Source organism: Erythrolamprus reginae, chromosome 10 (assembly GCF_031021105.1).
Source record: "Erythrolamprus reginae isolate rEryReg1 chromosome 10, rEryReg1.hap1, whole genome shotgun sequence".
In the NCBI taxonomy this organism is placed as follows: Eukaryota; Metazoa; Chordata; class Lepidosauria; order Squamata; family Dipsadidae; genus Erythrolamprus; species Erythrolamprus reginae.
In genome coordinates this window covers 3,918,875-3,932,232 of record NC_091959.1, presented here as the reverse complement: position 1 = coordinate 3,932,232, position 13,358 = coordinate 3,918,875, and the positions used below count along the sequence as shown (strand labels likewise).

The window sequence follows — 13,358 nt, the reverse complement described above, 5'->3', positions numbered from 1 at the left end:
AAAAAAAAACACATTTAAAAGCTGTGGTGTACAACATAGTACTGTAATTGGAAACTGTCCAGCTATTTATAGGTTCTCCTCGGCTTGCAGCCAGAATTCCTATTGCTAAGCAAGGCGGTTGTTAAGTAAGCTATACCCGATTGTACAACTTTTGCCACCGTTGTTAAGCAAATCACTCCCATTATTAAGTGAATTGTGTGGCTGTTAAACAAATCCTCGGTAGCGCAATGCGCAGTTGTCAAGGTTTCAGGTAACATCCAAACTAAATCAGAGTCCGAATCAAAGTACTCCTCAAAGTTCCAATTTATTGCCAGAGGCCAGGAGCCATCCTGGCATCCACACTGGGAAACGTGGATCTGATTTTCCCACCCAGTTGAAAGTTCACGTCCCCACCCACAAACTTGTCACGTTGCCCACTCAGAATGTGTCAGCGTGGCAAGACCTCCTTCCGCTTGCACACAGGTGGGTGGGCATAGGATGGCCTTGAACCTCTCAAAAGAATGCTTTGTGGCTGCATCTGTTCCCCCATGAAAATCGCCCTTCCCAAGTTCCCATAAACATCAGGCCTTCTACAGATAGTGTGGCAAGCTGGTAATTTATCACCAACTTCTGCACAGGCTGCAGAAAGGGGATCATGTCACTCAGTTTTAAATGGGGGTGTGGGAACGGTCGCTAAGTATGAAAAACGGTGGCCTAACTTTGGTCCCTAAATGAACTGTTGTTAGTCGAGGGCTATCTGTATTTTAGCTCTATGGTCTCCCCTTTGACCTCAAGCTGTGAGTTCATAGAGCTAAAGAAAAAGCAATGAAAGTCGGTAAGATTTCGTTCTTCCGAGTCCCGTTTCCAACTTCGCAATGTAAGCGAGACTGTTCTTCATAGAGAGGGCGAAGGCTAGAGCGACTACCCTCGCTCACTGGCGACCGAGGGCGCGTTTCCGAGTGCCTTCCTCACCTGCGCTTCTGTCTCCACGGCAACGGAGAGTGTCGCGTCGCCGATGGCGTCAGTAGAGCGCCGGAACTTCCGGGGACCCTCTGCGAGCGCTTTTTCGGGGTTGGCTCGCGGGGTCTGCGGTTGTCATGGAGCCCGAGCCCAAGGCCGGCTACGTGCTGAGCAGCCTCGCCGAGGTGGTGGAGCGGATCCTCGGCTTCCTGCCCACCAAGGCCCTCCTGCGGGCCGCCTGGTGAGCAGCCCAAGGGCCGCCAGCGGACCCCGAAGAGCCGCGAGAGAGGAGCCGTCCTGGGGGGGGGGGGAGCGGGTGGTCGTAGCCACCGAGAGAAGCGGGCGGACGGGGGAGGGCAGTCTGGTGGCGGAGGCAGCTCGAAGCCCGAAGGGAGCAGATGATACCCCTGGGAGGCCAAGGAGCCCCCGCCCCGCCCCCCCCCGGCCTGCCGGCTGCATATGTCCCCTCCCCCAACACATTGCGATTCATTGACCTATCTAATCTATCCATCATCTATTTATCTGTCTCTGTCTCATATCCATCCATCCAATCTATCATGTCTCTAGCCAACGATCTGTCTGTCATTTGTCTCTTATCAATTTATCTGTATCATTTGTCTCTATCCTCTATCCACCTATATCTATCTATCCTCTATCCATCTATCCTCTATCTATCCATCTATATCTATCTATTCCCCCTCTATATCTCTATCCATCAATATTTATCTGTCCTCTGTCTGTCTGTCTGTCTTATCTATCTCCATCTATCATCTCTCTGTCATCTATGTCTCTGTCATTTGTCTATCTATCTATCTGTATCTATTTTTTATTTCTTTATTTATTAAACATATTTATATGCCGCCCAACTCCCAAAGGACTCTGAGCAGTTTCCAACATATAAAACCTGTTCCTAAAACAATAAAAACATTCATTAATAAACCACATCAACGGTCCCAGGCCTACCAGCTTTGCAGAGGCTGGTAAAGTGGGGGGAATATGAATCTCCTGAGACAGTTGGTCCATAGGTTCCATCTATGTCATCTGTCTCTATCATTTATCTCTATATATTTCTGTTACAGTGTGTGCCAATTGTGGCGGGAGTGTTCCCGCAGAATCCTTCGAACACAACAGAGTATCGCCTGGATCTCTGCCCTGGAACCAGGCCCATCCAACAGCCATGTCCTGGTCCCTGTGTTGGCAAGAGACATTGAGGTAAGCGGTTTGGACAGATGGACCAAAGCAAGGTCTTTGCCTCTTGTTGTTGAGCTTCGTTCTTACAGTTGCAATTTTGAAACCTCATCAGTTTGGCAAAACTTTGTTACTGTATGTTAAATTATCACATTTTGTATTCTTTTTTCCCCCTAAACAATAACGATTGTTAAGAAACAATCCTTTGACTGTGCAATGACATCTTTTCCCCCCAATAATAATAATAATAATAATTTATAAGATTTGTATGCCGCCCCTCTCCGAAGACTCGGGGCGGCTCACAACAATAACAAAAACAATATAATAGATACAAATGATTGACAAGTCAAGAAGGAGTCAAGTTTACTCAAATTTAATTTGGTTCCAGTTGAAGAAATATCTGCAGTGCAGGTTGACCTCTAAGATCTTTGGTGCTCTCTAACTTGCTGGTTTTCTTGCAGACATTTCATTACCCAACTTAGGAACATGATCAGTATCTGACGATCACCATCACAGCACCATCAACACCGTCAGAATACTGATGATATTACCTAGTCCGGTAATGAAACGTTGGCAAGTTAACCAAGTTAATCAAGCTCATTCAAGAGCACTAAGGACCCCAAGTGGTATTTGTAGTTGTGCTTGTTTTTCATATACAAGTTCCTTATGTTTGACTATCTGTTGTCCATCACGTTGTGTTTTGCGTTTATATTACAGAACGTTCAAGTCCTCCCCCAGGCAGTGTTATATATAATATCAGATACAGAGGTGTTCTCTGAAAAAAGAGAGATTGCTAACTTTAGTATGAAGAAAGGTAAGTGGCCAACGATATTGATTCCCTCCTCAGCGAGCTGTGTTCTTAGCCATTGATTTATACACAAGGAAACAGTCTTTTGATTGGACTGTTTGGATTCCGGAGATAAAAATGATAGCTTTGAAGGGAGCTCTCTGCTCTGTCATGATTTCATTAGACAAACTTTGGCAAAGGATTGTTTGATAGTAACAAAGAGGGTCGACATGGGTCTATAGCAGGGGTGTCAAACTCCGTTTCTTTCTTTTTTTAAATAAGTTTTTATTTACAAATATACAATAAATACATAAAAAACATATGATGACAGTTGACAGTTAAAACATGGCAAATTACATAAACAATAATCGTGTGTTTGGACGATAAGCCAAGGTAGAAAGACAAAACAATCAATGGACATACAAACTTACGAAGAAAAGAAAGAAAAAAAGGGAAGAAGAAGAAAAAAGTAAAGAAGAAAAGAATGGGCGGTGTACGGGCCACATCAGGGTTGTGTTTCACCTTGGGGGATTCGCTGTCTCTCCTATCGGGATCACCTGTAGCGGCCCAAGGACTCTGCCAGTGAAAACATGCTCCCAAGTTCCATTTTTGGCTGCCATGGCCTCCTGCAGCCCTCTGCCAGTGAAAATGGAGCTCCGTTTTCTCGGGCAGACAGTTTCAGAAGGCCACGGCAGCTGAAAATGGAGCTTGGGAGCATATTTTTACTGGCAGAACCACTGTAGGCCAGTCCTTCGCTGGCTGGGGACTTCTGGGAGTTGAAGTCCAGATATCTTCCAGTTGCCAAGGTTGGGAAACACTGCTTTGCTCTTTCCAGGACAGCCCTGTGAGCCCGATCTAAGCACCCAGAGGGGCAGGATTCAGCCCCTGGGCTTTGACTCTGGTCTATAGATTTAGTTGGCCTAAAGTAATTGAACTCTTTCATTTATCAGAATCTCTTGTTATTTGCCAGTTGCCAGAGCAGGAATGTGTATCCCTGGAAGAATCCTACAGAGCAGTATTTTTCAAACTTGGCAACTTTAAAGTATGGACTTCAACTCCCAAATTTCTGGGACTCCAAATTGAATTTCTCACTAAGGAGAAAGAAACTGTTGGGAACCTTCACAAATATTTGTGTACAATTTATGGAGAATTGCAGTTGACAGAAGTACGGTTAGTCGCTGGGCATAGAGGGTGAGGCCATTAGAAGAATAGAACAGAAGAACAGAGGGTGAGGCCATTAGAACTAGGAGTGGCACTGACAGGGCATCAATGCCCTTGTGTCTCGCTTGAGAAAGGCCATAGAATGGGACAGAATTACATAGAAAAATAGGGAGTGTAAAAGAAACATCATTCACACCATTACTGTAGGCTGAGGGGAAAAAATGTGGTGCATTGCTTTCTGGGCGACCCTCGTATTTTGAAAAACTGGATTTGATTGATTTGATTTATTAGATTTGTATGCCGCCCCTCTCCGCAGACTCGGGGCGGCTCACAACAGCAACAAAAACAATATATATTAACAAATCTAATAATTAAAAAATCTAAGATAACAATTACACATTTAAAATCTAAAAGCAGGAAACCCCAATATAACAAACATACATACAGTCATATCATGCACTAGAATTACATAGGCAGGGGGAGATGTCTCAGTTCCCCCCACGCTTGACGACAGAGGTGGGGTTTAAGGAGTTTACGAAAGGCAAGGAGGGTGGGGGCATTTCTAATCTCTGGGGGGAGTTGGTTCCAGAGGGCCGGGGCCGCCACAGAGAAGGCTCTTCCCCTGGGCCCCGCCAAACGACATTGTTTTGTTGACGGGACCCGGAGAAGGCCCACTCTGTGGGACCTAACCGGTCGCTGGGATTCGTGTGGCAGAAGGCGGTCTTGTAGATACCCTGGTCCGGTGCCATGAAGGGCTTTATAGGTAATGACCAACACTTTGAATTGTGACTGATCGGCAACCAATGCAGACTGCGGAGTGTTGGTGTAACATGGGCATATTTGGGAAAGCCCATGATTGCTCTCGCAGCTGCATTCTGCACGATCTGAAGTTTCCGAACACTTTTCAAAGGTAGCCCCATGTAGAGAGCGTTACAGTAGTCGAGCCTTGAGGTGATGAGGGCATGAGTGACTGAGCAGTGACTCCCGGTCCAAATAGGGTCGCAACTGGTGCACCAGGCGAACTTGGGCAAATGCCCCCTTGGATGCTGCTCCCAAGGTTATTATTGGTCCTGCGGGAACTTGGACTAACTGGGTTTTTTTTCATTGTAATTGTAGCACGGCGAAGATATGGTAAAGAAATTGCTGCTGCCTTGGAAAAACTGCTCCCCACACGATGCCAAGTGCTTGGTCTTGTGGCACCTGGAGTTGTAGGTAAGGAGAACCCGCTCGACGAAATAAGCTCCCTGAGTTTTTCCACTCGGTCTGGCTATACGTTCAAAGTTGTCTTTCCACCCACTTAAAGGAAGCGACATCCTGTAAAATTAATTGCAAATAAACCTGGAATTTGGACTTCTGGTTAGAATGGAAACTGTAGTGGTGCCCTGGCCTAGAGGTGGAGCTCTTGCCTCACAATCGGGAGGCTGTGAGCTCAATCCTAAGTAAAGGCAGATATTTCTCTCTCCCTGGGCACAATGGGAATATATCTGCTGAATAAAACTCCACATTGGTGACAGGAAGGGCAACGGGCCAGTAAACCTTCAGCTCCATTCAGTTGCCCAGACTGCATCCAAGAAGGGATTATGGACTCATTAAAAGAAGATGATTAGAATGGAAACCATTCTCAGGTGTTCACAAGTCCTGCCTAAGTTCCTGAGGATTCCTAGAAGATCCCTGGTTCTCAAAATGAACCAAAAGACTATATCCACAATTATCCACATATCCATAATTGCCAAGTCCACTTAACAAAAGCTTCACTTACCAACTAAAATGCACCCCCCCCCCTCAATTTTGGTCGTAACCAAAATTTGGTTATTGAAACAGATGTCCAAGTGCCGCCTCTATGTTGGTTGAGGCAGGCAGGATTCCCTTGGGTCCCATTTGTTGGGGGTCAAAGGAAAGGGAGGGTCTTGCCTTCCCTTTCTGCTCAAGATCCCCCTGGACAATTAGGGGGCCACTGTGTGACACAGAATGCTGGACTCGATGGGCTTTGGCCTGATTCAGCTTGGCTCTTCTTATGTTCCTATGTTCTAAGTCAAGGACTACTTTTAAAAACCATCAAAGAATACACCCATATAACTCCATCACTCTGTGAGCTGCACTGGCTTCCGATCGGTCTCTGAACACAATTTAAGGTGTGGGCTATCACCTTAAAGCCGTACCTGGTGACCGATTAGCTCACACAGAGTTGGCCGTCTCCAGGTCCAGTCAGCCAAGGAATGCTGACTGGCGGGACCGCAGAGGAGGGCCTTCTCTGTAGCAGCTCCAGTCCTCTGAAATTAACTCCCCCCAGAGATTCGCACCGCCCCCACCCTCCTGGCCTTCCGAAAAGCTTTAAAAACAAGGCCTGGGGCCGTTGAGCGACAACGTTCTGCTCCAGCCAGTAGCAATGAATGACAGATGGATGAATGTTTTCTAATATTTGGGGTTTTGTGTCTGGTTTTATTGTTGTATACCACCCTTAGTCCATCAGTACAGGGGCAGCTTATAAATCTAAATAAATACATGATAAAACAAATCAGGAAGATGCTTCACAATTGAATGGCCTGCGCTTTGCTTTTATGCTACTTCTGGGAAACGAGAGCGGGTTTCAAAAAATGATTATTGCTGCCTTGGAAACGAGACGAACCCTTTTAACTGTGCTGAACGTCACTTTTCAGTTACTCCCAAAGGCTCCGGCCGCGATCGTCCCGTGGAGGTTGAAGAAGGAGATGCCGGCTTCGCTCTGCTCTTCCCCAAAATCGATGGGGTGAAGATTCAGACCTTCCATTTTTATAAAGACCCGAAGAGGCAAACCCTGGACGAAGAACAGTTTGCTGAAGCAGGCAAGCTGAAGCAGGGGGGGGGGCTCTTTGGGGGGGCTCTCTTTGAACTCTCGCTTCTCCTTCTTTTTTTCTTTTTTAAAAAAGCTATCCCGGTGTTGGGTTTTATTTCCCAGGGGTAATTCACAAGATTGTAAAAGTTGATACGGCTGACAAACGCTGGCTTAAACGGAGCAACGTGGGAATATATTTTTCACAGTCTGTTGGAAGGTTGTGATTTAGATGGAATGATGTGGTGGCATATAAGTGGTGTGAGCAAAGTTAGCCTGCAATGCTGCATTGTAACTCACAGGGAAAGAGGGAGGGAGGGAAGGGAAGAAGGAAGGAAGGAAAGGAAGGAAGGGAAGAAGGAAGGAAGGGAAGAAGGAAGGAAGAGCATTTAGACTTCTACACCGCTTCATAGAGCTTTTACAGCCCTCTCTAAGTGGTTGATAGAATTGGCCTCTTGCCCCCAACAATCTGGGTCCTCATTTTACCCACCTTGGAATGACGGAAGGCTGAGTCAACCTTGAGCGATTTGAACTGCTGAACTACTACAGCTAGCAGTTAGCTGAAGTAACCTGCATTGCGATGCCCCCGGCTCCATATTCACCACTTTGAGTTATTTACAGAAATAAATAATAAAAGCGAGATACAAATAAATAAAGAATATATTTTCCCACCCTTCACCACCAGACACGGCTAAGTGAAAGGGCAAAGATCCCTCCTCCAGCGAACACACACAATAAACATAAATCAACCATTTTCTTATCCAACTTTATGCATCTCCCTGTAAACCACAGCTAGTTCCCGAAGTTTTTGCAGGGTTTTTATAACTGGGAAGAAATGCTGAGACCTTTTTATTCATAACTCTATGTGTTGTTGGCCGGTTACTTGGCTGGGCTCTCTGTATTCCGATATGTAAAAGGTTAAAACCGCTGGTGAAGTTCGCCCCAAACAAAACGTATGATTAGAGCCTTAGCAAAACAAAAACCCTCCAAGATCATGTACTCAAGAGGTCAGAAATTTGCTGCAGGGCTGTTATGACAACAACAAAGCTGGTGGGAATCTCTCCTTTTGTTTATATGCGTACCTGGCTGCTCTGTCCCTTTAGGGGAAATAGGTCAGAAAAGATAAACAGTCAGCTCGTAAACTAAACGGATACGTGACATTTGGCATCCCTGGTAAGAGCTGGCTCCTAGTTGGATGAATGTGGGTGATTGTGTTTTTTTAAGATAATGGGGTTTTCGAAATTTTCAGATTGTAATATTAGATTTCTATACATTTTGTATTGTATTATGTTGTTAGCCACCCTGAGTCAGTTGAGAAGAGAAGAAAATTAAATTAAATAAAGAAATCTAATAAAATAAAATAAATAAATAAATAAATGTTTTCATACTCACACACACAAATATTAGCAAAATATTTTTGCTAATAATGATAGGTATAGATAGATAGATAGATAGATAGATAGATAGATAGATAGATAGATAGATAGATATACACTGCTCAAAAAAATAAAGGGGACCCTTAAACAACACAATATAACTCCCAAGTAAATCAAACATCTGTGAAATCAAACTGTCCACTTAGGAAGCAACACTGATTGACAATCAATTTCACCTGCTGTTGTGAACATTCAACTTTATACAGAACAAAGTGATAATATTTCATTCATTCAGATCTAGGATGTGTTATTTGAGGGTTCCCTTTATTTTTTTTTTGAGCAGTATATATATATATACATGTCTAAATATATATACCTAGCTTAACCATGTGTTTGAATCAGTATGAATGGCTATTATGTGTGCTGCTGAATTGTCTTTTGAGTTTAATTGGGGTTTTAGAATTTTGTTTTTTTTGTTTTCTTGACTTCTAGGTCTTAAGAACAACCCAGACCTCAGAGCGATGCTTCTCTTTGGATACAACAACTGGAAGCCGGGATCGTCACGATTTTTCCGCCAAATTGTCAATCGCTTGAACGAAAAAAGCATCATCCTAGCAGGCGGATACGTAGAGAGCATCTTCTCTCTGACCTCGTGGGTGTTTCGTTTTGATGGCTTTCTGGGGTTACAGGTGGTCCTCGCCTTACGACCACCGTTTAGCGCAAGATTTCTGTTTTGCTAAGCCAAGCAGTTGTTAGCAGTAGCCCTTAGACTTATATGCAGTGGGAAGGAGAGGAGAGGAGAGGGGGGAAGGAAGGAAGGAAGGAAGGAGATAAGGAGATTGTGCCCCCTTCGTCTTGTGTTCACTTTCCTATTAAAAACACTTCCCTCCTGAACCTTATTTAACCCTTCCACCTATTTAAATGTTTCGATCATGTCCCCCCTTTCCCTTCTGTCCTCCAGACTATAAAGATTGAGTTCATGAAGTCTTTCCTGATAAGTTTTATCCTTAAGACCTTCCACCATTTTTGTCGCCCGTCTTTGACCCCTTCAATTTGATCCATATCTTTTTGTAGGTGAGGTCTCCAGAACAGGACACAGTATTCCAAATGTGGTCTCACCAGCGCTCTATACAGCGGGATCACAATCTCACAATGCAGATAAGGTTGCCTGAAAAGATCCCCCCCCCCCCCTTATTTGGCCACTTCCATTTGAGCCTAGAGTTAGAAAGGAAGAAAGACAGAGATCTTTCTGCAACTGCTTGTACAGTGAACCACTTTTAAAAACGCTTCGTGTTCTGCCAAGTTATCATTTGTTTGTCTAAAATTAGAAGTGCTAAGGCTGTGTGCTGCAGCCCTTTCGTCATCTTTCCCCTCCGCCCCACCCCGTTTGCACCCCCCCTTACCTTATTTGAGTTACTTCCTTTACATACGTTAGATAACACACTCCTTAGCTCCTTAGCACTTAGTTGTGGGAGCTTCATCCCTGGAGGCTCAGTGGTGCAGTGGTTAGAGTGCAGTCCTGCAAGCTACTTATGCTGATCACCGGCTGCCAGCAGTTTGGCAGATGGTATCTCAGTAGGCTCAAGGTTGACTCAGCCTTCCATCCCTCCAAGGTCGGTAAAATGAGGACCCAGATTGTTGGGGGCAAGAGGCTGACTCTCTGTGAACCACTTAGAGAGGGCTGTAAAGCACTGTGAAGCGGTGTATACAGTGGTACCTCTACCTAAGAATGCCTCTACTTACGAACTTTTTTAGATAAGAACCAGGTATTCAAGATTTTTTTTGCCTCTTCTCAAGAACTTCCACTTACATACCCGAGCCTTCAAAACTGTAACCGGAAAAAGCGGGGAGAAGCCTCCGTGGGGCCTCTCTAGGAATCTCCTGGGAGGAAACAGGGTCGGAAAAGGCGTGGAGAAGCCTCCGTGGGGCCTCTCTAGCAATCTCCTGGGAGGAAACAGGGCCTCCACCCTCCCGGTGGTTTCCCCAGTCGCATGCATTATTTGCTTTTACATTGATTCCTATGGGGAAAATTGCTTCTTCTTACAAACTTTTCTACTTAAGAACCTGGTCACGGAACGAATTAAGTTCATAAGTAGGGGTAGCACTGTAAGTCTAAATGCTATTGCATAAATAAATAAATAAATAAATAAATAATTTCAAGGAGAGACTGGATTGCCTTCTGTCAAAAATGGTGTAAGGTCTCCTGCTTGGGCAGAGGGTTGGACTAGATGGCCCATGAGGTCCCTTCCAACTCTCAATCAAACGGTTGTAAGTCGAGGATTACCTCTATTGCTTTGCGTGGCCTTTTTGGCGTGATGTTGGGTTGTGACCTGTCAGGTTCTGACTCTGTTTCTGTGTGTGTGTCCCCCATCCTCCCCCCTTTCAGCCACCCGCAGCCTGCCGAGTCGTGTGGCGTGGTCGGCCTGGCCTTCAGTGGTGCCCAGATCCAGTGTGCCTCCGTCCTGCTGAACCAAGATGTCACGGATGAGAAGTTAGCCGAAGCGGCCATGCAGCGCCTCAAGGCCGCCAACATTCCCGAGCACCAGAGCCTGGCTTTCATGTTCGCCTGCGTGGGCAGGGGGGGCCAGTTTTATCGCAAGTCAAACCTGGAAGCCGACGTTTTCCGAAAGCATTTCCCCAACGTGCCGCTCTTCGGCTTCTTCGGACACGGGGAGATCGGCTGCGATAGGATCGTGACGGGGAATTTTGTCCTGCGGGAATGTCCCGAGACCAAAGATGACCTCATGCACAGCTACACCACCGTCATGACGCTCCTCCACTTCGGTTCAGCTAAAGGCAGTCAAGCTTAAAAATCTCTCTCTTCCTTGCTCTCTTTCTCTCTCTCTCTCTCTCTCTCTCTCTCTCTCCCTCCCTCCCTCCCTCCTCTCTCTTTTTTCCTCTCCCTTTTCTCCTCTTTCTCTTCCTTTCTCTCCTCTCTCTTTTTCTTTCTCTTTCCCTTTCTCCTCTTTCTTTTCCTTTCTCTCTTTCTCTTTCTCTCTCTCCCTCTTTCTCTCTCTTCCTTTCTCTCTCTCCCTCTCTCTTCCTTTCTCTCCTCTCTCTCTCTCTCCCTTTCTCCTCTTTCTCTTCCTTTCTCTCTCTCTCCTTTCTCTCTTTCTCTCTCTCCCTCTCTCTTTTTCTCTCTTCCTTTCTCTCTCTCCTTTCTCTCCTCTCTCTTTCTCTCTCTTTCCCTTTCTCCTCTTTCTCTTCCTTTCTCTCTCTCTCTCTCTTTATCTTTTCTCTTCTGCCATTGTGCAGTGGCCTTTGTCACCAGGCTGCAATTAGTTGTGAGAAACAAGCCATTCTCTGCACATCATTCCTGAAACAAAAACGAAGGCTTGTCCTGTCGACTCCCCGATGACATGATCTTAAATTCGGGAAAGAAAAGAAGACTTTTAAACCCCGTTTTCTGAAACTGAAAGTATTCCGTCTACTTCGTTCCAGTAGTTGCAAATGGTGGTGGTTCCAGTGCTTTCATACCGGAAAATAATATCCTTTTTTTCCCCCCATGCTGTTAGTGGATTACTGAACAAGTCAACCTATGCGCTCGGCCTGTCTTAAGCTGTGGCAAAGTCTTTTATTGTTCGGCCCTGGATATGCAAAGCTTCAGGTCTTTAAAATCACCTATTCAGGTAAGGAGGCAAAGTAGCCCACGGAGGCCTAATCAAATCTGAAACCACGTTTACACTTGAATATTCATCCTTTAGATCAGAGGTCTTCAAACATGGCAACTTTAAGACTTGTGGACTTCGACTCCCTCTACTCTGCTTGAGATGGTCTGGATTCTTGGGCTTCTCTTGGTACAAGATTGTAAGGTGGGCTATCTTGTTCACTAGCTATAGTTTATATTATAAGTTAGTTGGCTGTAGAAAAATAATTCTTGGGGATCTTAAATACATGAAGATTTGAATTTTATTGTTGAGTGTTTTAAATATAAATTGTCGGGACCTGGAGCTGTCTAAATGACAACCATCTGATTAGGTTTTTCTTCCTGTGCAAAAAAACAAAACAAAACCAACCCCACAAACCCTTGAATCCAATGCTTTTATCAATGTAGGAAAGATGAAAGGCAGCAGAATCATACGACTGCTGGTGTTAACTTGATATTCAGCTTTCTCTCTGACATTAAAGCTACTGAAGACATTTACGATTTTGTTTCGTGTCCTAAAGTTGTACTGGGAAAGTTGGGCAAGTAGGTAACAGAATTAAATACACAATTATTATTATTTTTCCGCCTCTCAACTTCAAGTTACATTCTTTCTGTCTTCCTCCAAAAGCAGAAGGCCCAAGAAGTGTTGACTGTTGTTGTTTTTTTTCCTGGCCAAAATGTGCTTGTCTTTTGCATGAAAAAATGAAAACCGCAATGGAAGGAAATGCCATGTTTCTTTGTGGGTAAATACACATGTCCGTATGATGCATTTTGGGAGCCGTTGCAGACTCGACTGCTTTTCATGCCTGGAAGAAATGCCGTTTGCAAAACCAGCTATAATGACCTACTTCATTCCGGAGCTGTTGGTGCGTTTTTTGAATACATGAAGGAGGCTTTCTTAAACCCTAGGGAGAGTGAAAAACACCCCAATGGCCCTACCGGAAGTCTGGAGGCTTCCGTGAGGCTTGTGGACATGTGCGGGGTTCAGCACAGGAGTTGTGCCCAGGAGTGGGGGAGAGGGCATTGCATTATAGAATAGAATAGAATAGGCCAAGTGTGATTGGACACACAAGGAATTTGTCTTGGTGCAGACGCTCTCAGTGTGCATAAAAGAAAAAGAGACATTTGTCAAGAATCAGGAGGTACGCCACTTAAGGATTGTCATGGGGTCAAATGAGCAATGAGGAAACAAATAATAAAAATCTTAAGGGTACAAGCAACAAGTGACAGTCATACAGTCCTCAGTGGGAGGAAAAGGATGATAGGAATGATCAGAAAAACTGGTAGAAATAGAAGTGCAGATTTAATAAAAGGCCCAACAGTGTTGAGGGAGGAATTTGTTTAGCAGAGTGATGGCGTTCAGGATAAAATTGTCCTTGTGTCTAGTTGTCTTGGTGTGCAGTGCTCTGTAGCCACGTTTTGAGGGTGGGAGTTGAAACAGTTTATGTCCAG

The 13,358-nt window shown here is 44.9% G+C and overlaps 1 protein-coding gene across 1 annotated transcript; it reads left to right on the top strand.

The window, feature by feature from the left end:
- Window positions 1-886: 886 nt before the first annotated feature.
- Window positions 887-12,404, top strand: FBXO22 (F-box protein 22). The gene is made up of 7 exons (XM_070762264.1): window positions 887-1,180; window positions 2,019-2,151; window positions 2,845-2,941; window positions 5,192-5,287; window positions 6,733-6,897; window positions 8,753-8,912; window positions 10,647-12,404. The coding sequence occupies exons 1-7, from the start codon at window positions 1,077-1,079 to the stop codon at window positions 11,068-11,070; spliced, it is 1,179 nt and encodes a 392-aa protein (XP_070618365.1). The 5' UTR covers window positions 887-1,076; the 3' UTR covers window positions 11,071-12,404.
- The last annotated feature ends 954 nt before the right edge of the window (window positions 12,405-13,358 follow it).